This window comes from Coregonus clupeaformis, chromosome 2 (assembly GCF_020615455.1).
Source record: "Coregonus clupeaformis isolate EN_2021a chromosome 2, ASM2061545v1, whole genome shotgun sequence".
Lineage (NCBI taxonomy): Eukaryota > Metazoa > Chordata > Actinopteri > Salmoniformes > Salmonidae > Coregonus > Coregonus clupeaformis.
Genome location: NC_059193.1, coordinates 35800657 through 35827833, shown reverse-complemented (window position 1 = coordinate 35827833; position 27177 = coordinate 35800657). Strand labels below are relative to the sequence as shown.

General features: G+C 42.6%; 1 protein-coding gene across 1 annotated transcript; it reads right to left on the bottom strand.

Moving 5' to 3' along the window:
• Positions 1-26718, bottom strand: LOC121534838 (BEN domain-containing protein 4-like). The gene is made up of 6 exons (XM_041841402.1): positions 26035-26718; positions 15253-15822; positions 14776-14867; positions 14563-14586; positions 3911-4151; positions 1-983 (listed from the first exon to the last, which is right to left on the bottom strand). The coding sequence occupies exons 1-6, from the start codon at positions 26543-26545 to the stop codon at positions 751-753; spliced, it is 1671 nt and encodes a 556-aa protein (XP_041697336.1). The 5' UTR covers positions 26546-26718; the 3' UTR covers positions 1-750.
• Positions 26719-27177: the final 459 nt, after the last annotated feature.

Below are 27177 nucleotides of genomic sequence, written 5' to 3'. Positions count from 1 at the left end.
GGGACGTTTATTTTTTTGCTTTTTTTTTGTTTATTTGAGTGTAGGCAGTTAGAAAATAAACTGATGGGTGCATACCACCACCTACTGTGCTGGAGTGTGTAAGGTCTGAACACATTCAAGGTTGGTGATTTACTGCCACCTGCAGTTATGTGGGATGTGTGAAACTTGCACCACCGAACAGCTAGCTTTTTGCATGGCACAACTGGTAAAACGCTTCGGGAGGGCGGTCACATGTACTAGCAAAGCAGAGATCCTGGGTTCGAGCCTTGGTGTGAGCCGAATCAGGAGTAAGTGGTACTCGCTAAGCAAGCAGTGTGATGTCGTTTACACTTGCAACCACACATTAAAAAAACAAACTATAAAATAAGCCCCAAAAAAATATGTATTAGCAAGTTAAACGGGGAGACTATGCCAGTTGGCTAGGCCTACAGTTCTGCAGTTCTCGTCATCCCCATTGTCTTACATCAGATGGCGCGAGTTTCGTCTGCATTGGTCGAGGGACTAGCATCGCGTAGGAGTGACGCCACCTGTTGGAAGACAATGGCTTGGATTAAGTCCAGGCGTGTTGTAGTGCAGGCACTAAACAGCGGTCAATGTGCCTTTTAAAGGTAATTTACGCTTGAGCCAACATTTGCAGTGTTTACCATGAATGCGAGCTCCGCGAACGCTGGGATAACTGTCGGCTGTCTAGTGTGCTGCTCTATAACTCGCCTTGGATTGAATCCCAGCCATGCTTCGTTCCTTCTCCCTTCAATCACCCAGGCCATTGTGAGACCCCTTTAGATACACTTCATCCTGTGACAGGTGCCCGTCGTAAGCCTCCATGTAAAGACTGCTAGTGCTGCTGCCACTGCTGCCCAGGAAGGTGCCCACGGACCGACCTTGGCGCGCATGGCCCACAGCATCACTGAACACTTTGTTGATCTGCTCCTCGGAAGGCATCCACCAGTCAGGGTTGGAGGCACAGTGCATTCGGATAAACTCTGAGGAGTAAAACGGAGACAAGTAAATATCTGTTATGATTAGAAAAACAAATGTTTTTTATGAATAATCATCACTGCAAACAATTAGATTTTGAAGACATCTGTTCACACATTTCTTTGGGAGTGTTCATGTTGCTGTAGTAGACATACTGTACCCTCAGTAGCAACCAGTTGTTTTTTAACCCTGCTCTTTAACCCTAAAAGCATCCCAAGGGGTCAAAAATGTCATAATTCCGAACCCCTTTTTGTTATCCTTCTGACCAACAAAAAAAACAACATTTACCATAATTTCTGTTTTAATGTGGAGGAATGAAAAATAATCTCTCTTTTGTATGCTAGTGGTGTATACTAAGCTTGTAACTCAAAATTATATATTTTATATCAGAGTTGTGTCTGTTGTTCACACGCGTATCTGCCCTCTCATTGGCTAGAATGTTCCCACCTGATCTTGCCTCCTCCTGCCTGCCTTCCACCATTGTGGACAACGACTGCCATTGTTAGGGCGGAGACACAAGCATTTCGTCATTATATCCACAATCTCTGCCTATATCATCCATATCAGTGGCCTTCTTAGGTCATACCAGTATGTCAGATTAGCTCAATTGCCAGTTTCTCATCCTCTGAGTATCACAGAAACAAAAAACGTTGAATGAATAACAGACAAATGTTCATAACAAGTAGCTATGGATGAAATTGATCAAAAAATCAGTTCAAAACATGAAAAATACAACATCAAATGTCACTAGAATTGTGTGATTTTTAAAATATATATACACTACCGGTCAAAGGTTTTAGAACACCTACTCATTCAACGTTTTTTCTTTATTTTTTTTCTATTTTCTATTGTAGAATAATAGTGAAGACATCAAAACTATGAAATAACACATATGGAATCATGTAGTAACCAAAAAAGTGTTAAACAAATCAAAATATATTTTATATTTGAGATTCTTCAAATAGACACCCTTTGCCTTGATGACAGCTTTGCACACTCTTGGCATTCTCTCAACCAGCTTCACCTTCAAGGCCAGGTAGTCTGATGCAGCACTCCATCACTCTCCTTCTTGGTAAAATAGCCCTTACACAGCCTGGAGGTGTGTTGGGTCATTTTCCTGTTGAAAAACAAATGATAGTCCCACTAAGCCCAAACCAGAAGGGATGGCGTATCGCTGTAGAATGCTGTGGTAGCCATGCTGATTAAGTGTGCCTTGAATTCTAAATAAATCACAGACAGTGTCACCAGCTAAGCACCCCCACACCATAACACCTCCACCTCCATGCTTTACGGCCGGAAATACACATGCGGATATCATCCGTTCACCCACACCACGTCTCACAAAGACACGGCGGTTGGAACCAAAAATCTCCAATTTGGACATCAGACCAAAGGACACATTTCCACCGGTGTAATGTCAATTGCTTGTGTTTCTTGGCCCAAGCAAGTCTCTTCTTCTTATTGGTGAACTTTAGTAGTGGTTTCTTTGCAGCAATTCGACCATGAAGGCCTGATTCACACAGTCTCCTCTGAACAGTTGATGTTGAGATGTGTCTGTTACTTGAACTCTGTGAAGCATTTTTTGGGCTGCAATTTCTGAGGCTGGTAACTCTAATGAACTTATCCTCTGCAGCCAAGGTAACTCTGGTTCTTTCATTCCTGTGGCGGTCCTCATGAGAGCCAGTTTCATCCTAGCGCTTGATGGTTTTTGCAACTGCACTTGAAGAAACTTTCAAAGTTCTTAAAGTAATGATGGACTGTTGTTTCTCTTTGCTTATTTGAGCTATTCTTGCCATAATATGGGCTATCTTCTGCATACCCCCCCACCCTGTCACAACACAACTGATTGGCTCAAACACATTAAGAAGGAAATAAATTCCACAAATTATCTTTTAAGAAGGCACACCTGTTAATTGAAACGCATTCCAGGTGACTACCTCATGAAGCTGGTTGAGATAATGCCAAGAGTGTGCAAAGCTGTCATCAAGGAAAAGGGTGGCTATTTGAAGAATCTCAAATATAAAATATATTTTGATTTGTTTAACACTTCTTTGGTTACTACATGATTCCATATGTGATATTTTCATAGTTCTGATGTCTTCACTATCATTGTACAATGTAGAAAATAGTAAAAATAAAGAAAAACCCTTGAATGCGAAGGTGTTCTAAAACTTTTGACTGGTAGTGTATATATGCTTATTCTGGGGGAATTTAAACCATTTAATTGTGTAGCAAAAGGTTAATAAAATAAAAAGTGTCACTGCTTAACAGACAGTGTCTCTTTGCAATCTTTACCAATCTGGGGTAAAAAAACAACAACCTGTTGGGGCTTTTAGGGTTAATAGAGATGTATGATCTTAATTTGATCACCCTCTTGCAGGATAACTTTCCTGCAATGCATGACATTTTAAACTTGTACTGTATTTGAGGTTTAAAAAGGCTTCTGAAGATTGTAATTTCCACTTTGAAATTTCTGATTTGATTTTCCCTTATGAAAAATTGATGAACCCCTACAAGAATGTCCATTAATTATAATCCACATAATAATTCACATTTCCTGTTGCTGCAGGATAATTTTCCTGCTGTAGCAAACTGGCTCAAATTAAGATCCTATATCTGTAGCATACCTGTTGCTTTAGTACACATCTCTTTTCTTTCTTTTTTCTTTTTTTTTTTTCTTAGGGGGTAGCTCAGCTTTAATATTGCAGATAGATTGTAACTTCCATCAGTGTAATTATCTGCATCACTTCCAATCCCCCATATGTTTTTCTCGCAAATATATATAAATATATATATATACATACATATATACACATACATATACATTTCCTTTTTAAAAATATATTTCCCTTTATTACTTTCCAACCCCACCACCCCTTCCCTAATTGGAGTAAACTAGTACACATCTCTTTAGTAGATATGCCAGCAGTACCTCTGAGGCAGTTGACTTTGACGGGGTTGAGGGGCCGTCTCTCCGGCCCAGGCTCTCCTGAGTGAACCGAGCGCTTCCTTTTGCCCAGGCCACATGAGTACTTGAGCTCATCCGTGGTGAAGATGAAGCGGATCAGGTAGCGCAGCAGCCGCCGGCCGTCCTTCTTGGACGAGTTGACAGCCTCGTCCCACTGCTTGTTGGTGATGAAGAGGGGGTAGTTCTCTAGGAGCTGTTTACTGGCCTGAGGAGGGGTATGAAGAAGGGAAGAGGGTGAGAATGATAGGAGGCTAGTGAGGGGAGGAGGATGCATAATAATGGCTGGAATGGGGTGAACGGAATTGGATACCATTCCATTTATTATCCCATTTAAAGTGCCACCAGCCACTACTGGTGAGAATGGTACAACTTAGTTATGAGCTCTGTGTACGCTGCCATAGAGCCACCAGGTTTGGGGTCAATTCCATTTCAGTTCAGCCAATTGAGTAAGTCAACTGAAGTCAACTGAAATGTATTTACCTTGTTTTTCCTCATTGAAAAGCAATGAAAGCAAAAGGAAGATTGGAATTGGATTACAGTTGACTTCCTATATTGACTAAATTGAAATGGAATTGACCCCAACCCTGATACCCTCGCAGGGTATTAAAAAGTGCATTTATGCTTTCAAAGTATTCAGAAGTAGTGCAGTCATTCACGTGTTAGAACAAGGTCGTTAACTTCATGCTCAGTGTGTTATGGAGAACTACAATATTTTTCAGTTTCTCAAATAAATTAAAAAGCATTATTTGTGCTACACATCTGATATATAGCTAACAATAACCAATTCCTATATTTGTAAAACCATTGCCCTATAGAACATTAAGTTATTCCCAGGAAAACGCGGCAGTAGTGTCCATTTACTTTTTATCCGTTTAACATATCATATGTTAGCTTGTTATGCAACACTGTTGCAAGATAATATTTTCACAACCTTAATAGAGAAGCTGATTTGAATGGCACTTTCATACCTTGAGCCACTAGTTTTAGTTTGATACTATATACAGTACAGTGCATTCGTAAAGTATTCAGACCCTTTGACTTTTTCCACATTTTGTCACGGTTTCGGCCGAGGCTGCTCCTCCTCCTGGTTCGGGCAGGCTTCGGCGGTCGTCGTCTCCGGAGTACTAGCTGCCACCGATCTATGTTTCATGTTCGTTTGGTTTGGTCTTGATGTTGTACACCTGTGTCTAGTTAGTCCTCGTTAGTGTTCTATTTAGTTCTCGTTGTGTGTGTCTGTGTTTGTGTGTTATTGTTTCGCTGTCGTGTTTTGTGCGCTACTGTTTGCCTTGTGCATTTCGGATTTTCCTCCTCTGTGTTTAGGAGGTTATTTACGCACTGTTTTGTGCGCCTTTTGGTTTTCGCCTGTGTGCGGACTTTCTCGCCTCCGGGCGTTTGACTCGTGATTTTGAGTGTGCTGTTCACTAAAGTCTATTGGACTTATCTTTCTGCGTCCTGCATCTGATTCCTGCACCACACCCACCTACAGCACCCACTGACACATTTGGTACATTACAGCCTTATTCTAAAATGATTTAAATTGTTTTTTTCCCCTCATCAATCTGCACACAATACCCCATAATGACAAAGCCGAAACAGGTTTTTAGACATTTTAGCAAATTTATAAAAATTAAAAAACGGAAATATCACATATACATAAGTATTCAGACCCTTTAACCTCTTAAGGATCAGACCCTTCTTTTCAATTTCCGCCTAAAATGACACCCAAATCTTACTGCCTGTAGCTCAGGACCTGAAGCAAGGATACAGTGAGGGAAAAAAGTATTTGATCCCCTGCTGATTTTGTACGTTTGCCCACTGACAAAGAAATGATCAGTCTATAATTTTAATGGTAGGTTTATTTGAACAGTGAGAGACAGAATAACAACACAAAAATCCAGAAGAAATTGATATTTATAAATTGATTTGCATTTTAATGAGGGAAATAAGTATTTGACCCCCTCTCAATCAGAAAGATTTCTGGCTCCCAGGTGTATTTTATACAGGTAACGAGCTGAGATTAGGAGCACACTCTTAAAAAGGGAGTGCTCCTAATCTCATCTTGTTACCTGTATAAAAGACACCTGTCAACAGAAGCAATCAATCAATCAGATTCCAAACTCTCCACCATGGCCAAGACCAAAGAGCTCTCCAAGGATGTCAGGGACAAGATTGTAGACCTACACTGGGCTGGAATGGGCTACAAGACCATCGCCAAGCAGCTTGGTGAGAAGGTGACAACAGTTGGTGCAATTATTTGCAAATGGAAGAAACTGTCAATCTCCCTCGGCCTGGGGCTCCATGCAAGATCTCACCTCGTGGAGTTGCAATGATCATGACAACAGTGAGGAATCAGCCTAGAACTACACGGGAGGATCTTGTCAATGATCTCAAGGCAGCTGCGACCATAGTCGCCAAGAAAACAATTGGTAACACACTACGCCGTGAAGGACTGAAATCCTGCAGTGCCCGCAAGGTCCCCCTGCTCAAGAAAGCACATATACAGGGCCGTCTGAAGTTTGCCAATGAACATCTGAATGATTCAGAGGAGAACTGGGTGAAAGTGTTGTGGTCAGATGAGACCAAAATCGAGCTCTTTGGCATCAACTCAACTCGCCGTGTTTGGAGGAGGAGGAATGCTGCCTATGACCCCAAGAACACCATCCCCACCGTCAAACATGGTGGTGGAAACATTATACTTTGGGGGTGTTTATCTGCTAAGGGGACAGGACGACTTCACCGCATCAAAGGGACGATGGACGGGGCCATGTACCGTCAAATTTTGGGAGAGAACCTCCTTCCCTCAGCCAGGGCATTGAAAATGGATCGTGGATGGGTATTCTAGCATGACAATGACCCAAAACACACGGCCAAGGCATCAAAGGAGTGGCACAAGAAGAAGCACATTAAGGTCCTGGAGTGGCCTAGCCAGTCTCCAGACCTTAATCCCATAGAAACTCTTTGGAGGGAGCTGAAGGTTCGAGTTGCCAAACGTCAGCCTCGAAACCTTAATGACTTGGAGAAGATCTGCAAAGAGGAGTGGGACAAAATCCCTCCTGAGATGTGTGCAAACCTGGTGGCCAACTACAAGAAACGTCTGACCTCTGTGATTGCCAACAAGGCAATCCATCATCCCTTTGATGCAGTGAAGTCGTCCTGTCCACTTAGCAGAAAAACACCCCCAAAGTATAATGTTTCCACCTCCATGTACTAAGTCATGTTTTGCAGAGGGGTCAAATACTTATTTCCCTCATTAAAATACAAATCAATTTATAACATTTTTGACATGCGTTTTTCTGGATTTTGTTGTTGTTATTCTGTCTCTCACTGTTCAAATAAACCTACCATTAAAAATATAGGCTGATCATGTCTTTGTCAGTGGGCAAACGTACAAAATCAGCAGGGATCAAATACTTTTTTTCCCTCACTGTATGCATATTCTTGATACTATTTGAAAGGAAACACTTTGAAGTGTGTGGAAATGTGAAATTAATGTAGGAGAACATAACACAATAGATCTGGTAAAAGATTAAACAAACAAAAAAAGATTTCTATTTTTATTGCATCATCTTTGAAATGAAAAAGAAAGGCCATACATTCAGATAGGAAGCTGGAGGTAATTTAGATGTTTTCCACAAGAGGGCAGCAGTGTATGTGCAACGTTTCAGACTGATACAATGAAGGATGACAACACAACATCATATTTTGTATCAAGACTCCCAGCTGTCCCTCACGAATTAGCCCAAATGTACCCAAGTGGCCTCCATGTGGCCGAATTGGTCAATTGATACATTTTCAAGTACATAACTATTGAGAACATACAAAAATGCTATGGTAATAACACACTAAAGTTTGCACACTCCCAGGAATGTCACACATGATGGATCATTAGCTTCCCTTCATAAAAGGTACTAACAGGAGACGCGACGAGAATGCTGATCCAATACCTCCCAACACAGAAGTGAACTATTTAAGATAAGGGCCAAGTTAGCAGCCAACACTGATCTAATGTCATACTGAACATACCACAAACCACACACAAAGTGAACAAATTAACTATTTACACACTATTTACAATTACAGTATTTAGAACACCCACAGTCCTCTACACAAGAGGGGACAGAAGGTGCTGCAGTGGACTTTGTGCCATAGTCAGCAAGCTCCTGGATGAGCAGCTCTCTGAAGGATAGCTGTGTCATGGGGGTCTGCCCACAGCTCTTAGCCATTTCCTTCTGGAGGATGAATGCATTCACCACAGCAATGTCAATGAAGTGATAGAGCAATGTCTTGTACCATTTAATTGTCTTGTGGAGAACATTGTAGCAGCCTATCAGCGCGTCTGACAGGTCTACACCTCCCATGCTCTTGTTGTAATCCTTTACAGCAGCTGGAATGTGGACATTCACACCTCTAGATGGCCGGGCGGGCTAGGTGTGGAGCCAGAGACCGCAGCACCACTTTTCTACATTTGAATGAGTGGGGGATGGACAACTTGAATGTGATGGTTCCCTAAGGTAATCTGAGTCATTGGAATTATTGAAGATAAAAAAAAAAAACATTCAGTTAGAACTCAAGTTTACTATTATTTTATTTTAGCAGGGGGTGAGCCCTGCATCAATACTTTTACGGATGAGCCCTGCATCAATACATCAAATAAACAACATATCTATAAACATACAGTGCCTTGCAAAAGTATTCATCCCTCTTGGTGTTTTTTCTATTTTGTTGCATTACAACCTGTAATTTAAATGAATTTTTATTTTGTTTTCATGTAATGGACATACACAAAATAGTCCAAATTGGTGAAGTGGAATGAAAAAAATAACTTGTTTCAAAAAATTCGAAAGAATAAATAACGGAAAAGTGGTGCGTGCATATCTATTCACCCCCTTTGCTATGAAGCCCCTAAATAAGATCTGGTGCAACCAATTACCTTCAGAAGTCTGCAACACCACTAAGCAAGGGACACCACCAAGCAAGCGGCACCATGAAGACCAAGGAGCTCTCCAAACAGGTCAGGGACAAAGTTTTGGAGAAGTACAGATCAGGATTGGGTTATAAAAAAATATCAGAAACTTTGAACATCCCACGGAGCACCATTAAATCCATTATAAAAAAATTGAAAGAAAATGGCACCACAACAAACCTGCCAAGAGAGGGCCGCCCACCAAAACTCACAGACCAGGCAAGGAGGGTATCAGAGGCAACAAAGAGACCAAAGATAACCCTGAAGGAGCTGCAAAGCTCCACAGCGGAGATTGGAGTATCTGTCCATAGGACCACTTTAAGCCGTACACTCCACAGCAGAGTGGGCAGAAAAAAGCCATTGCTTAAAAAAATATATATAAGCAAACACGTTTGGTGTTCGCCAAAAGCCATGTGGGAGACTCCCCAAACATATGGAGGAAGGTACTCTGGTCAGATGAGACAAAAATTGAGCTTTTTAGCCATCAAGGAAAACGCTATGTCTGGCGCAAACCCAACACCTCTCATCACCCGAGAACACCATCCCCACAGTGAAGCATGGTGGTGGCAGCATCATGCTGTGGGGATGTTTTACACCGGCAGGGACTGGGAAACCGGTCAGAATTGAAGGAATGATGGATGGCGCTAAATACAGGGAAATTATTGAGGGAAAGCTGTTTCAGTCTTCCAGAGATTTGAGACTGAGATAGAGGTTCACCTTCCAGCAGGACAATGACCCTAAGCATACTGCTAAAGTAACACTCGAGTGGTTAAGGGGAAACATTTAAATGTCTTGGAATGGCCTAATCAAATTGAGAATCTGTGGTATGACTTAAAGATTGCTGTACACCAGCGGAACCCATCCAACTTGAAGGAGCTGGAGCAGATTTGCCTTGAAGAATGGGTAAAAATCCCAGTGGCTAGATGTGCCAAGTATAGAGACATACCCCAAGAGACTTGCAGCTGTAATTGCTGCAAAAGGTGGCTCTACAAAGTATTGACTTTGAGGGGATGAATAGTTATGCTAAGTTTTCTGTTTTTTTTTGTCTTATTTCTTGGTAGCTTCACAATAAAAAAATATTTAGCATCTTAAAGTGGTTGTCATGTTGTGTAAATCAAATGATACAAACCCCCCAAAAATCCATTTTAATTCCAGGTTGTAAGGCAACAAAATAGAAAAATGCCAAGGGGGGTGAATACTTTCACAAGCTACTGTATATAGAGTATGTGGTACACAATCACTATAATTATATATGTGTAACAATAGTAAATAAGACACTCGAAAGCCACAGCATGTCACAGTCAATTGTATATTGTAGCTTTATATATATTTATATAAAAAAGCCACTCCATTCGAGTCATTATTATGAACAATCCTCCCGTCACCAGCCTCCACTGGCTTTTATATAGACCCACAATGTATAGCCTGTGTATTTTATGTTGACTATGAAATGCTGTGGTTTGAGTGCTTTATTTACTATTGGTACCAGTCAAAAGTTTGGATACACCTACTCATTCAAGTGTTTTTATTTATTTTTTACAATTTTTAACATTGTAGAATAATAGTGAAGACATCGAAACTATGAAATAACATATGGAATCATGTCGTAACCAAAAAAGTGTTAAACAAACCAAAATATATTTTATATTTGAGATTCTTCAAATAGCCACCCTTTGCCTTGATGACAGCTTTGCACACTCTTGGCATTCTCTCAACCAGCTTCACCTGGAATGCTTTTCCAACAGTCTTGAAGGAGTTCCCACATATGCTGAGCACTTGTTGGCTGCTTTTCCTTCACTCTCCTGTCCGACTCATCCCAAACCATCTCAATTGGGTTGAGGTTGGGGGATTGTGGAGGCCAAGTCATCTGATGCAGCACTCCATCACTCTCCTTCTTGGTAAAATAGCCCTTACACAGCCTGGCGGTGTGTTGGGTCATTGTCCAGTTGAAAAACAAATGATAGTCCCACTAAGCCCAAACCAGATGGGATGGCGTATCGCTGCAGAATGCTGTGGTAGCCATGCTGACTCTAAGATAACCTGCCGACCCGTAGCACTGATGTCTGTAGCCATGAAGTGCTTTGAAAGGCTGGTTATGGCTCACATCAACACCATTATCCCAGAAACCATAGACCCACTCCAATTTGCATACCACCCCAACAGATCCACAGATGATGCAATCTCTATTGCGCTCCACACTGCGCTTTCAGACCTGGACAAAAGGAACACCTATGTGAGAATGCTATTAATTGACTACAGCTCAGCGTTCAACACCATAGTGCCCTCAAAGCTCATTACTAAGCTAAGGACCCTGGGACTAAACACCTCCCTCTGCAACTGGATCCTGGACTTCCTGACAGGCTGCCCCCAGGTGGTAAGGGTAGGTAACAACACATCCGCCACGCTGATCCTCAACACAGGGGCCCCTCAGGGGTGCGTGCTCAGTCCCCTCCTGTACTCCCTGTTCACTCATGACTGCATGGCCAGGTACGACTCCAACAACATCATTATGTTTGCCGATGACACAACAGTGGTAGGCCTGATCACCGACAACGACAGCCTATAGGGAGGAGGTCAGAGACCTGGCCGTGTGGTGCCAGGACAACAACCTCTCCCTCAACGTGATCAAGACAAAGGAGATGATTTTGGACTACAGGAAAAATAAAAGGACCGAGCACGCCCCCATTCTCATCGACAGGGCTGTAGTGGAGCAGGCTGAGAGCTTCAAGTTCCTTGGTGTCCACATCACCAACAAACTAACATGGTCCAAGCATACCAAGACAGTCCTGAAGAGGGCACGACAAAACCTAATCCCCCTAAGGAGACTGAAAAAATTTGGCATGGGTCCTCAGATCCTCAAAAGGTTCTACAGCTGCACCATCGAGAACATTCTGACTGGTTTCATCACTGCCTGGTATGGCAACTGCTCAGCCACCGACCGCAAGGCACTACAGAGGGTAGTGCGTACGGTCCAGGTCCAGTACATCACTGGGGCCAAGCTTCCTGCCATCCAGGACCTCTTTACCAGGTGGTGTCAGAGGAAGTCCCTAAAAATTGTCAAAGACTCCAGCCACCCTAGTCATAGACTGTTCTCTCTGCTACCGCACAGCAAGCGGTACTGGAGCGCCAAGTCTAGGTCCAAGAGGCTTCTAAACAGCTTCTACCCCCAAGCCATAAGACTCCTGAACATCTAATCCAGTACCCAGACTATTTGCATTGCCCCCTCTTTTACACTGCTGTTACTCTCTGTTTATTATCTATGCATAGTCACTTTAATAACTCTACCTACATGTACATATTACCTCAATTACCTCGTCTAACCGGTGCCCATGCACATTGACTCTGTCCTGGTACCCCCTGTATATAGCCTCGTTATTGTTATTTTACTGCTGCTCTTTAATTTCTTCTTCTTCTTCTTCTTCTTCTTCTTCTTCTTCTTCTTCTTCTTCTTCTTCTTTTATTTTTTTGGTATTCTTTCCTGGCTAGTATGCAGGCCATGGAAAAACTGGGACATTTTCAGCTTCCAGGAATTGTGTACAGATCCTTGCGACATGGGGCCATGCATTATCATGCTGAAACATGAGGTGATGGCGGCAGATGAATGGCACGACAATGGGTCTCAGGATCTTGTCACGTTATCTCTGCGTTCAAATTGCCATCGATAAAATGCAATTTTGTCCGTAGTTTATGCCTGCCCATACCATAACCCCACCGCCACAACGTTGACATCAGCAAACCGCTCGCCCACAAGACGCCATACACGCTGTCTGCCATCTGCCCAGTACAGTTGAAACTGGGATTAATTCGTGAAGAACACACTTCTCCAGTGGCCATCGAAGGTGAGCATTCATGCCCACTGAAGTCGGTTACGACGCTGAACTGCAGTCAGGTCAAGACCCTGGTGAGGACGACGAGCACACAGATGACCTTCCCTGAGATGGTTTCTAACAGTTTGTGCAGAAATTCTTGGGTTTTGCAAACCCACAGTTTCATCAGCTGTACGGGTGGCTGATCGCAGGTGAAGAAGCTGGATGTGGAGGTCCTGGGCTGGCGTGGTTTACACGTGGTCTGCAGTTGTGAGGCCGGTTGGATGTACTGCCAAATTCTCTGCAGTCAGCATGCCAATTGCACGCTCCCTCCACTTGAGACATCTGTGTCATTGTGTTGTGTTACACAACTGCACATTTTAGAGTGGCCTTTTATTGTCCCCCAGCACAAGGTGCACATATGTAGTGATAATGCTGTTTAATCAGCTTCTTGATATGCCACACCTGTCAGGTGGATGGATAATCTTGGCAAAGGAGAAATGCTCACTAACAGGAATATAAACAAATTTGTTGCACACAATTTGAGAAATAATTATTTTGTGCGTATGGAAAATGGGACCAACACTTTGCATGTTGCGTTTATATTGTTAAGCCTATTCCCCATAGTCACCTGGCACTAGTTTGTCATGTCTGTACCTTTCTATGTTGTGTTCCTAATGTTTCTATTTTTGTATCTCCCTTCCAGACTACCACATCCTTGTAATCCACATCCTATCTCCAAGGCCTTACAAGCCACAACTCCTAAGACATCCTTTGTATCCTTGCCACCGGCCTTAAAAGCCCTACAAAATCACCATTCCAAACCCTCCCCCCTGTGTGTGTGCGTTACCCCTAAACCTGGATTCCTGCGCCATCTCCTCATTTGCATTCTGACTGACGCTCCATGGTGGTAACAACAGTCCTGAACCTAGCTTAGTCTGTCCTAGTCCTTTTCTTCAGCAGGGTTTTGTTTCTCCCTAACCCTAAAGCCTGTGGCAGTATGGGAGCAGCCCAATCAAAACCAGTCACCGGGTTTCTGTAATGTCAAAAACAATATATCATGCAAATGATAAATTAATGTACTCTTATGTTTACAACGAGAAGCAAAACTATCAGCTCCATAGAAAAATATTTTTCATAATTCTCATGCTGAGTAAGGCCAATTCTATAAAGACAAAAACTAAGGGCGCTTTCACACCAAATTGGTTTTGTGCGGTTTTTCTGAACTCTGTGTCCCCCCTTAGTTTTGACTGGTGTGAACACTATCGGCACCCGGGAGCGCACTGAACAATGCACCATGGTTTGCTAAAAAGGGTGGTTTTGGTCTGATTCCATTCCGTGGTGCGGTTCACTGCAGGTGAGAATGCAGTCCGGACCAAACACAGGAAAAGAACCAGAGACGCGCAGTATTGGTGGTTTGACTGCAAGCATGTTTCTCTGAAACATTGAGTAGCAGTGCATATGATGCAGATTAGGGAGCTATACCGGGGATATAGGCTACTGACAATAGCTTATTCATGTCTCAGAGCGGCTATTGCGCTGTTTCCTCATGCATGTTGGAAGACCAAAGCAAAAGTAATATGAAGTTTGTGACAAGTTATGCTTCTTGATAATCATAGATGGATTTAATGTGAGCATTTTTCTCCAATAAACAAAGGACTTGCATGGACACGTGGTTTTGTTTAGGCATTTTAGTTAGTTTGACATTTGGCAATGTGAAACCAACCAGCCCAAATGAAAAAAATACAATGTCACAAATAACCGAACTCTGATTCGAACTATAGCTCAGAAATGTAAAAAAGTGAGGGGTCATTAAGTTACATAAAACACATCTTGAAAACACAAACCTCATATGTTTTCCGTTCTTCTTCCTATAGAGAGAGAGAGCGCTATTTAGATATAGAAGTTCACCTGGTGTCTTATTTTGCATTTGTCATTTAACATCTATAATATACACATTATGACTACTGAAACATACAGTATCTGACAGAACTGGAACAGACCAACAGTATTTAATTTTTATAAAGACGACTGTGTTTTGAGACAAACTGCTTGCTTACCTTTGTTAGTTGTTCCTCTGGCGTTGGCTGTATAAACTGGTTATGGTGCTGGAGAACAGTCTTGAAGAAGTCCAGCACATTCTGGCAGGGAGCTGGAAGGAGATCAGGGACTTCATTTATAAAACCAATCAAAGCTATTTCATTGTCAATTGTGCGTATGACAAAATTCACAGCAACAATGTGATTTCTAAATCTTGGCATGAAAAGTAATGTACTACACCACATTGTGTTGGTGCTGTGTCATTATTGTGTAATTATTAGCCACATGTATGTTGAGTCACAGTGTAAAAGCCCAAATCCATTGAGTTCACGCTGTTTTTTCTTGGGCAGCAAAGTGAGCACATTGTCTCACTTAAGTTAAGATTGACGTGGCCTTCTTTCGTATCCACATACCGAGTCACCATCTCACACGAATCTGCATAAACTGTAGAAATTGCCATTACTGTGCTCTACTATCCCGAAAGCCCTGCACTGTACCTGGTATGTGGTCCATCTTGTTCCGCAGCTCTTCGTTCTCCTGCTGCAGACACAGCACCTCCTGCTCCAGCTCCACACAGCGAGGGCAGCAGCTCTCCTCTTCCTCCTCTGGCAGGGTGGACGAGGGTTGGCCATACGACTCTGAAGGGGCTGGGGAGCTCCAGCCCCCCAGGTTATGGCCGGGCGACACCCCAGACTCGGCCGGTGGGCCTCGCTCTCCCTTGAGGCTCAGGTCCGGGTAGGGCTGCTGGGGCCCGGTGAGCAGGTAGTTCTGGAGGGACTTTGTGAAGATGTGCAGGAAGGCGTATGTTTGTTTTTGGCTCCAGTGGCTGCGCTGGGCTTCCTCATCAGGATCGACGGTGGAGCTCTCCTTGGGCCGTGGCTTGCCCAGGGTGGGGCAGTGACCCACTTGACCCCCCCCACACCCAGAGAGGCAGCTTTCCTCCTGCTTGATGTGGGAGGTGAGGGAGAAGGGCGGAGGATCATGGGGCTCCACGAACCGGCCACTGTTGAGGAGAGTGAGTACACGGCTACACTGCTGCGCGAAGGCATCCAAGATTAGATGGTTTTCTAGAAGCAGAGGAATCGAGAGTCAAGGCACAATGATAGCCAAGGCATTCAATATGACATTCAAGTCAATCAGTATATTTTGGCATCAACCTTTTGAGCACATTTCTAAATTTCCACTGTCCTGAATTACTTGGCATTGAATTGATGGATCAAAAAACTAAGATCAGCATCGACTAGATCGGTTGTTCGTCATATGATTGCTTGAGTCTTATCCCTTTCTCAGTCACCTCTACTTGACTCTCAGATTCTGTATAAAGGCGTCACAGTGCAACATCCTGTTGAAGTCTGTCTGTCTCCAGCCGTCAGGGCATCGTTACTAAATGGTTATGTCAACCATTTGAGCTGTCCTACACTGGTTTCTGCATTGCTGCTCTGGCTTCCTCTCCCCCTCTCTATCTGGCTTTTCCTCTTTCCATTTTTCTACCACCTTTTACAATAGTACAGGGTCCCTCTATTCAATTGCACTCTTGTACAAGGAAGATGGCTGAGTCAGACCTCAATGTCTAGGCCTGTACTTGTCTATTCCTTGCCATTGTTGCTTCTGGTTCCTATTTGTGGCTTAAAGGCCTAGTGCAGTCAAAAACATAATTTTTTCTGTGTTTTAGATATATTTCCACACTATGCGGTTGGAACAATACTGTGAAATTGTGACATTTATGATAACGCCCTTTAATGTGCTGTTTGAAAAGACCACCTGAAATTTCAGGCTGTTTTGTTGGGATGGAGTTTTGGCCTGCCTGGTGACATCATCAGTCGGGAAATTAGTTGATAGACCAATAAGAAAGAGTTCCAAACCTCTATGCCAATAACAGTTAGTTTTGAGTTTTCTCCTCCCCACTCAGACCACTCCCAGACAGTCCTAGCAAAATTCTTGCTTGAGAAATTGCTCTTGCTAAGAAGCAATTTTTTGTTTCTTTTTTATATGAAAATACTGGGGCCATACTTGCGAACATTAGCAAGCATTTAAAATTCAATGGGTTCTCATACACAAAATGCGTATCAGGCAATGAAAAGCGTCGATTAAACTTGCATGTGACAGAACGCTAAATTGTAGCTGGTCTCATCAGATAACATAGCACATATTAGCCCTATGCTAACCTCAACAGATAGTACTGATTATATCCTGGCACAACTTCTTCATCAGCCTATAAAAGATCTTAGACTTTATATCTGCCAACCAATGGCATTTCTTAAAAGAGGTCAATCCCATGTTTTTTGTTTATCTGTTTCACACACATCCATATGCTTTTATGGGGAAAAATATATAAAATATGTCCGTTTATTGTATATTGTAAAAAAAAAAAAAAAAAAAAAAGAACCTTATGGATTTGTCAAATAGCAGTCATGTAGGCTATCATTGGCATCCTTGCTTCTCGGTGGCACACACTGCTAAAGCGGATGACTCGCAATCGATAATGCACTTTCACCGTGGGTTCGAGTCCCCCTCGCAGCAAGCTTTTTTGTGGAGGAAAAAACTGTTCACTGCCGGTTCTTGATGCTCGATTTAAAACACATATGACGAAGTGGATGATTATAATAATGCATAGCCTATAAAATGTTGTAGCTCTACATTTAGGTGTACACCAGTGGAGGCTGCTGAGGGGAGGACAGCTCATAATAATGTCTGGAACGGCGCTAATGGAATGGCATCAAACACATACACTGAACAAAAATATAAACGCAACAATTTCAAAGATTTTTATGAGTTACAGTTTATATAAGGAAATCAGTCAATTGAAATAAATAAATTAGGCCCTAATCTATGGATTTCACAGGACTATACAGGGGTGCAGCAATGGGTGGGCCTTGGAGGTCATAGGCCCACCCACTTGGCAGCCAGCCCCACCCACTGGGGAGCCAGGCCCAGCCAATCAGAATGAGTTTTCCCCCACAAAATGGCTTTATTACAGACAGAAATACTCCTCAGCAACCCTCCCTCAGACAATCCTGCAGGTGAAGAAGCCGGATGTGGAGGTCCTGGGCTGGCGTGGTTACACGTGGTCTGTGCTTGAGAGGCCAGTTGGACGTACTGCCAAATTCTCTAAAACAACGTTGGAGGCAGCTTATGGTAGAGAAATTCATATTTAATTCTCTGGCAACAGCTCTGGTGGATATTCCTGAGTCAGCATGCCAAATGCACGCTCCCTCAAAATTTGAGACATCTGTGGCATTGTGTTGTGTGACAAAACTGCACTTTTTTAAATGGCCTTTTATTGTCCCCAGCACAAGGTGTACCTGTGTAATGATCATGCTGTTTAATCAGCTTCTTGATATGCTACACCTGTCAGGTGGATGGATTATCTTGGCAAAGGAAAAATGCTCAGTAACAGGGATGTAAACAAACATTTGAGAGAAATAAGCTTTTTGTGAGAAATAACATGTCTGGGATTTGTTTTATTTCAGCTCATGAAACATGGGACCAACCCTTTACATGTTGCGTTTATATTTTTGTTCAGTGTAGAAACCATGTGTTTGATACCACTCATTCCGCTCCAGCCATTACCACGAGCCCGTCCTACCCACCTCCTGTGTTCCACACTTCTATGTAATATAGCCTATGCAATATGATTATTAGGCAATAGCAGTATGTTTGTGTGCAAGGTTGAAGAAAGAGGTATCTCCTTATTAAATTCATTCATAATCTTCATTTGTTGGCGGCCATTTTCAACACAAGACACTAACAGAATACATGTAAATCATTTCAAAGGGGGGGGGACTCGTGTGAGATTCAAACCCTTCCACAATATGCGACCATTACGTGTACTAATCACTTTAAACAGAGATCATTTTGACCAGTCAGTCAAATACACATGATGGTTTCTTTGATGATCAGAACATGCTGTTGGACTCGATGAACAAGTGTTGGAACACGTCCAACTACTTCAATGACTTTAATTGGCTGACACACTTGTGCCAGGATATAATCAGTGCCACCTGTTGAAGTTAGAATAGGGCTAAGTTGTACCATGTTATCGCATGGGAAGAGCTACAATTTAGAGTTCTGTCACATGCAAGTAAATAGACACTTTTCTTTGGCTGATACGTATTTTATGCGTATGAACCCATTTCACTTTAAATGCTTGCTTATGTTCGCAAGTATGACCCCAGTCACTGTAAGGTACATATTTGTTACCCAGAAGTGATTTGATATTGAAATAAAAAATGCCTTTAATAAACCAATAAGAACGAGTGTTCCAAACCTCTCTGCCAACAATAGCTAGTTGTCAATTTCCCCCTCCCCACTCCCAGACAGTCCTAGCAAAATTCTTGCTTGAGAAATGTCTCTTGCTAAGAAGCTATTTTTGTTCCTTTTTGACCATTTTAATTGAAAGCAATCACAGTAAGGTACTTAATTGTTACCCAGAAATAATTTGATATTGAGATAAAAACAGCTTCATTGGACCTTTTAAGGGTTGGGTTACTGTTGAGAACTTTTGACAAATGCATTTGATTTTATGTAATCTGATGTCCTCCCCCTCCTCCTCCTGAGGTTAAGGAATGAAATAATCAACCAAGCAAAACACATGGATGATGATGCTACTGAGCTATAATATCATCCATGACAGCGGCTTTCCCTGTGTCCTTCTCCCAGCAGTCTCAGCCCCTCACACACAAAGAGACAAGGCAGATCATTACTGAATGAGCGCAGACAGCTAGCTAACCACAGCGCCCTCGCTGCAACTGGGCGGGAGGCCCGGTGCACTGGCAGCCAGCAAGACGTGTCTTTCGGCCTGGCATAACTTCTGTCTGACTGTCATCTCCAAGGAAATGTGCTCTTATCACTGCAATCATTAAGTCACGTGAATAATTAGTTGTATTGGGTAGCTCTTGTCATTTGGTTAATAAAATATATATATACCGCCTCCCGAGTGGCGCAGCGGTGCTAAGGCACTGCATCGCAGTCCTTGAGGCATCACTACAGACCCGGGTTCGATCCCACGCTGTGTCACAGCCGGCCGTGACCGGGAGACCCATGAGGTGGCGCACAATTGGCCCAGCATCGTCCGGGTTAGGGGAGTGTTTGGCCGGCCGGGATTTCCTTGTCCCATCGCACTCTTGTGGCGGGCCGGGCGCCTGCAAGCTGACTTCGGTCGCCAGCAGAACGGTGTTTCCTCCGACACAATGGTGCGGCTGGCTTCCGGGTTAAGCGAGCAGTGTGTCAAGAAGCAATGCGGTTTGGCAGGGTCGCGTTTCGGAGGACGCATGGCTCTTGACCTTCGCCTCTCCCGAGCCGAAAAACAGATTGTATTTGAAAATAATTATTTCATACTTTGATTACATTGAGACACGATCTCCTATCATTGCTACGCTGACGATACACAACTAATCTGCTCCTTTCCCCCTTCTGATAACCAGGTGGCGAATCGCATCTCTGCATGTCTGGCAGACATATCAGTATGCAGACATATCAGTATGGATGACGGATCACCACCTCAAGCTGAACCCTGGCAAGACGGAGCTGCTCTTCCTCCCGGGGAAGGACTGCCCGTTCCATGATCTCGCCATCACGGTTGACAACTCCGTTGTGTCCTCCTCCCAGAGTGCGAAGAGCCTTGGCGTGACCCTGGACAACACCCTGTCGTTCTCCGCTAACATCAAGGCGGTGACCCGCTCCTGCAGGTTCATGCTCTACAACATTCGGAGAGTACGACCCTGCCTTACACAGGAAGCGGCACAGGTCCTAATCCAGGCACTTGTCATCTCCCGTCTGGATTACTGCAACTCGCTGTTGGCTGGCCTCCCTGCCTGTGCCATTAAACCCCTACAACTCATCCAGAACGCCGCAGCCCGTCTGGTGTTCAACCTTCCCAAGTTCTCTCACGTCACCCCCCCTCCTCCGCACACTCCACTGGCTTCCAGTTGAAGCTCGCATCCGTTACAAGACCATGGTGCTTGCCTATGGAGCAGTGAGGGGAACGGCACCTCTGTACCTTCGGGCTCTGATCAGTCCCTACACCCAAACGAGGGCATTGCGTTCATCCACCTCTGGCCTGCTGGCTCCCTTCCTCTGCGGAAGCATAGTTCCCGCTCAGCCCAGTCAAAACTGTTCGCTGCTCTGGCACCCCAATGGTGGAACAAGCTCCCCTCACGACGCCAGGACAGCGGAGTCACTCACCACCTTCCGGAGACATTTGAAACCCCACCTCTTTAAGGAATACCTGGGATAGGATAAAGTAATCCTTCTACCCCCCAAAAAAAAATTTGTAAAGTGGTTATCCCACTGGCTATAGGGTGAATGCACCAATTTGTGAGTCGCTCTGGATAAGAGCGTCTGCTAAATGACGTAAATGTGCCCTTGAGCAAGGCACTTAACCCTAATTGCTCCTGTAAGTCGCTCTGGATAAGAGCGTCTGCTAAATTACTAAAATGTAAATGTAAATGTAACGATAGAACGATAGAACGATAGAATGATAGAACGATAGAACGATAGATAGATAGATAGATAGATAGATAGATAGATAGATAGATAGATAGATAGATAGATAGATAGATAGATAGATAGATAGATAGATAGATAGATAGATAGATAGATAGATAGATAGATAGATAGATAGATAGATAGATAGATAGATAGATAGATAGATAGTGCTGTGCCAGTAGAACAGTCGTAGAATACTGAAGCTCAGCTCCACCTGCTACTGGAGTGATAAGGAGATTCATATCTGTGGGGGAAATGGGATATCTGTTTCATTTAGTAACATGACTGATGCCGTGTCAAGTTCATTCCTTTCATTTTAAAACAAGTCTGAGTTCCAGATGGCACCCTATTGACTATATAGTGCACTACTTTTGACCAGGTCCCATAATCATCTGGTCAAAAGTAATTCACTATATAGACGGGTTGGTTGTTTAGCAACACAACCGATGCGTGCACAACTATGCGGCAAAAAAGACGATGTTGCCTTAGACTGTTGACTACATGTAAACTATATTTTGTCTCCAATGTTTATTGAAAACATAAATACATTTGCACAATGAGCACTTGTTGTCTCTCAAATACATCGTTACAGTTGTTGGTTAGCTAGCTAGCAAATTCTTTGCCAGAATAGCATTGACATGAAATCAGCCAAAACACCTAAAAACAAGACATTGTATCACGAACAAGATGAAACTAGCTGAAACGAGTCACTTACGATTCCTCACATGGCAGTTTCTTGTCATTGTTGGTAGCTATCTGGCCATCCAGAATAACAACAACTCATGGACTTCTGCCCCATATATAGGGGATTTGGTGCCATTTGGGATGCAGATCAAGGTTCCTATCAGGGTTGGGGTCAATTCCATTTTAATTGCATTCAGTTCAGGAAGTACACTGAAATTCACTGTTTTCAATGAGGAAAAATTAGAATTGGAATTAGGTTTACTTTCTGAATTGACTGGAATGGAAATGACCCCAGCCCTGGTTCCTATAGAAATAGAATTTGTATTTCTATGCCTACTCATTCTTTGAGAAACCAGTTTGCCTGCTTTTGCTCAAAAGTACTACACTACCGTTCAAAAGTTTGGGGTCACTTAGAAATGTCCTTGTTTTCGAAAGAAAATCAATTTGTCTGTCCATTAAAATAACATCAAATTGATCAGAAATACAGTGTAGACATTGTTAATGTTGTAAATGGCTATTGTAGCTGGAAACGGCTGATTGTTAATGGAATATCTACATAGGCGCACAGAGGCCCATTATCAGCAACCATCAGTCCTGTGTCCCAATGGCACGTTGTGTTTGCTAATCCAAGTTTATCATTTTAAAAGGCTAATTGATCATTAGAAAACCCTTTTGCAATTATGTTAGAACAGCTGAAAACTGTTGTGCTGATTAAAGAAGCAATAAACCTGGCCTTCTTGAGACTAGTTGATTATCTGGAGCATCAACAATTGTGGGTTCGATTACAGGATCAAAATGGCCAGAAACAAATAACTTTCTTCTGAAACTCGTCAGTCTATTCTTGTTCTGAGAAATGAAGGCTGTTAGACAGACGAATCGAAGTTTGAGGTGTTCGGATCACAAAGAAGAACATTTGTGAGACACAGACCAAATGAAAAGATGCTGGAGGAGTGCTTGATGCCATCTGTCAAGCATGGTGGAGGCAATGTGATGGTCTGGGGGAGCTTTGGTGGTGGTAAAGTGGGAGATTTGTACACGGTAAAAGGGATCTTGAAGAAGGAAGGCTTTCACTCCATTTTGCAACGCCATGCCATACCCTGTGGACGGCGCTTGATTGGAGCCAATTTCCTCCTACAACAGGACAATGACCCAAAGCACAGCTCCAAACTATGCAACAACTATTTAGGGAAGAAGCAGTCAGCTGGTATTCTGTCTATAATGGAGTGCCCAGCACAGTCACCGGATCTCAACCCTATTGAGCTGTTGTGGGAGCAGCTTGACCGTATGGTACGTAAGAACATCAAGCCAATCCAACTTGTGGGAGGTGCTTCAGGAAACATGGGGTGAAATCTCTTCAGATTACCTCAACAAATTGACAACTAGAATGCCAAAGGTCTGCAAGGCTGTATTTGCTGCAAATGGAGGATTCTTTGACAAAGTTTGAAGGACACAATTATTATTTCTATTAAAAATCATAATTTCTAACCTTGTCAATGACTACATTTCCTATTCATTTTGCTATATTTCCTATTCAAACTCATTTCATGTATGTTTTCATGAAAAACAAGGACATTTCTAAGTGACCCCACTTTTGAACGGTAGTGTACATAGAGCCATGACTACATGGAACTCTATTCCACATCAAGTAATTGATGCAAGCAGTAGAATCAGATTTAAAAAAACAGATAATAATACACCTTATGGAACAGCGGGGACTATGAAGCAACACAAACATAGGCACAGACACATGCATACACACGATAACATACGCACTATACACACACGTAACATGGTTTTGTGTTGTAGATACAGTATGTGGTAGTAGAGTAGTGGCCTGAGGGCACACACTTAATATGTTGTGAATGTATATTTAAACTTGTACAACTGCCTTAATTTTGCAAATTGAAAGAAAATGATGAAACATGAATAGTTTGAATGAGAAATAATTGTATAAGTTTGTTTATTTTCTTATTGTTAACATTTTGAGGAAGCATGGCTTCCCTTGGCAGCCATGAATACATGCCACTTTGTAGGCTGAATGTCATTACACTTTGTTTGTAATATATGTCCCTTTACATTCAAATGGTGGGTGCACAGCGCACTGTTCGAATGCTGGACTTATTTTGGAGTTGACAAACTTTTTGAAGTGATTTGTTTGACAATCAGATGAAAACATAATGATTGGTTGTGTTCATTACACATTAAAAGGTAATACATTTTTACAGTTAAATTACGTCTTTACTATAAAGCCCATTAAAAAAATGTGTGCACGCGATAGGAGGTCTCGTTAAAAAAATAGAGCCACCCAAATGTCATGGTATAATTCGCACTCTGGATGGCACTTTCAAGTGAATTTACTGCTGTATGCTAATACCCTTATATAAAATCCTGACATTGAATGCAAATACTACAGTGAGACTTATGGAATTGATTTATGATTTATTTGAACACAGAAATGTACCAAACCTAAACTGAAGCATTTAATGTGTTGAACCGTCATAATTATATTGAAAAAATCCACCTTGCATCGATTAAGGTTCATAATGTTATGGCCCCCCTAAACTGGGTCTGCGCCCCAACTTGGCCACCCCATTCAAAATGTTCCGGACATGCCACTGCTCAAAAGCAGTGCACATCATTACAATGGATGTTTCTGAAGAAAAAAATACACAAAGCATAAACACAAACTCTGAAACACAAACACACTTCAACAACTGCACAACCCTATCACTCATTTGAGCACACACACATATACAGTGGGGGAAAAAAGTATTTAGTCAGCCACCAATTGTGCAAGTTCTCCCACTTAAAAAGATGAGAGAGGCCTGTAATTTTCAACTATGACAGACAAATTGAGAAAAAAAATTATCCAGAAAATCACATTGTAGGAAACCTTGTGAAGACTTACAGAAAACGTTTGACCTGTGTCATTGCCAACAAAGGGTATTTAACAAAGTATTGAGAAACTTTTGTTATTGACCAAATACTTATTTTCCACCATAATTTGCAAATAAATTAATAAAAAATCCTACAATGTGATTTTCTGGAAAAAAAATTCTCATTTTGTCTGTCATAGTTGACGTGTACCTATGATGAAAATTACAGGCCTCTCTCATCTTTTTAAGTGGGAGAACTTGCACAATTGGTGGCTGACTAAATACTTTTTTTCCCCACTGTAGCAGGCCTAATCAATCATGACTGCTCATTCTCAGTAGTGCATAATATCAATCACAGCAAATGATGGAGATATTAGAGAGATTAATGGAGATATGAGAGAGATTCATGGAGATATGAGAGAGATTAATGGAGATATGAGAGAGATTAATGGAGATATGAAAGAGATTAATGGAGATATGAGAGAGATTAATGGAGATATGAAAGAGATTAATGGAGATATGAGAGAGATTAATGGAGATATGGGAGAGATTAATGGAGATATGAGAGAGATTAATGGAAATATCAGAGAGATTAATGGAGATATGGGAGAGATTAATGGAGATATGAGAAAGATTAATGGAAATATGAGAGAGTTAATGGAGATATGAGAGATATTAATGGAGATATGAGAGAGATTAATGGAGATATGAGAGAGATTAATGGAGAATTGAGAGAGATAGAATGGGATAAAGAAGGCAGGGATTGCTTTCAGTTCTTAAATTGACCTTGGTAAATACAGTTGGGCTACTCCTCTCTGCTCGACTGATAAGCCATCATGGTTTAATTTGTTGTTCTATGTCTATTTTATTAGGGTATCTTTATCATTTTAGCCTGTAAACCGACAATAGGCCTACTTGTGGCAAATCAATAGTTGTCTTTGTGCAAAATACAAAAAAGTCCATCAAAAACTGCTGTTTGTCAACAAATGTATGTCCTAACAGGACAACCATACAAATAGTCTGGATATGGCTAAATACTCGTGTCTTATGGACACAATAATATTTAATAAATAGCATTGAAAAGGTTTTTAATACTAACCTGAAAAATGTATTACTAACATTTCTTGCATTCCATTTAAGTGCAGAGGCAATACGCATCATCATCTAGTCTAACACCAAAATAAAGCCTAAACTTTTGCTCATATCACATTCTCAACCTGTTTTAAAATTTACCTGAGCTTATCCCGTAAGTGCAATCAGCAGATTCATGGTTGAGCGCGGCTCGTCCAGGCAAATAGGTGGGATCCCGGTGCTCCGTGGTGCCGCCGCCGACCGTCTGCTGAAGGCAAAGTGATGCTGGCGCCACACCCCCGACATTTGCGGAGGTAGATGTCGCGACTCTGCTGCTGGGCCTGTTATCGCATGGGAAGTGCTGTTGCCTCTGCAGCTGGGATGTCGGGTGATGTTGGCTGCTGCTGCTTATGGTGTGGGTTGTTTGATGGAGCTGCTGCTGCTGTTGCAAATGCGGCTGCTGATACGGATGATGGTGACTGAGATGATTGTAGTTCTGTCCGCCTCCGTCTCCCAGCAGCGGGATATCGACCATTGTGGGTCTGTCGAACCGCGCCTTCCCCGCCAACCGCCTGTTTGGGAAGGTTTTAAGGTTGCTGTATGGACCCCGCTGCTGACCGCACATCTTTGGGCCGCAGAGACCCTCGTCGGCAGGTTGCTTTTCCCCCTCCATCACTGCAAGTTTCAACACGCAGCGATACGCGCTCGCTCCTGGCGCGTCCTTGTGTGACAGTCTAGTGACTGCTTATCTTTTTCCTCACTGTCTCGTTGTCTGGCTCAGTTTTCCCCTCTTGGCACAATCACTTTTTTTTACGCGGCGCCTTGTCTGGGGATTGGCGCTGTGGTTTGTCAGTAAATTAGCCAACCCTCTGAATACTAGGCTACAGTCGCCTAATATTCAGAGGGTGGGCTAATTTACTGACAGGCCACAGCGCCAATCCCCAGACGGGGCCGCCGCGTAAAAAAAATGGGTTGCGCCAAGAGGGAAACGCAGGCGGGAGCTGCACACCCTGTGTCTCCAAAAACCTACATGAGTATACAAGTGACACACTCTTTTCACACTACTTCGATACAAAGTGATTTTCGTAGCAGGTTAGGAGAGCATTTTCGCTCACCCTAACCCTTTTCCTAACCTTAACCTCAGTCTCATAACCTGCTACGTGAATTATCCTAACATGCTGCGTAAGTTCTCCTAACCTGCTCCAAAAAAAAGTCACTTCGGAATGGAAGTGGTGAAAAAAGTGTTTCCGAGAATACAAAACTTTCAAGCTAAATTATATCGATCGATAATACAAAGCTTTCAAG

Bases quoted from the DNA above. Each gene is read 5' to 3' on its own strand.
- LOC121534838 (XM_041841402.1), bottom strand. From the start codon at position 26,545: ATGGAGGGGGAAAAGCAACCTGCCGACGAGGGTCTCTGCGGCCCAAAG. The intron at 14,868-15,252 runs GTACAGTGCAGG...ATCTCCTTCCAG, and splicing joins CAAGATGGACCACATACCAG to CTCCCTGCCAGAATGTGCTG. The intron at 14,587-14,775 runs GTAAGCAAGCAG...CTCTCTCTATAG, and splicing joins CAGAGGAACAACTAACAAAG to GAAGAAGAACGGAAAACATA.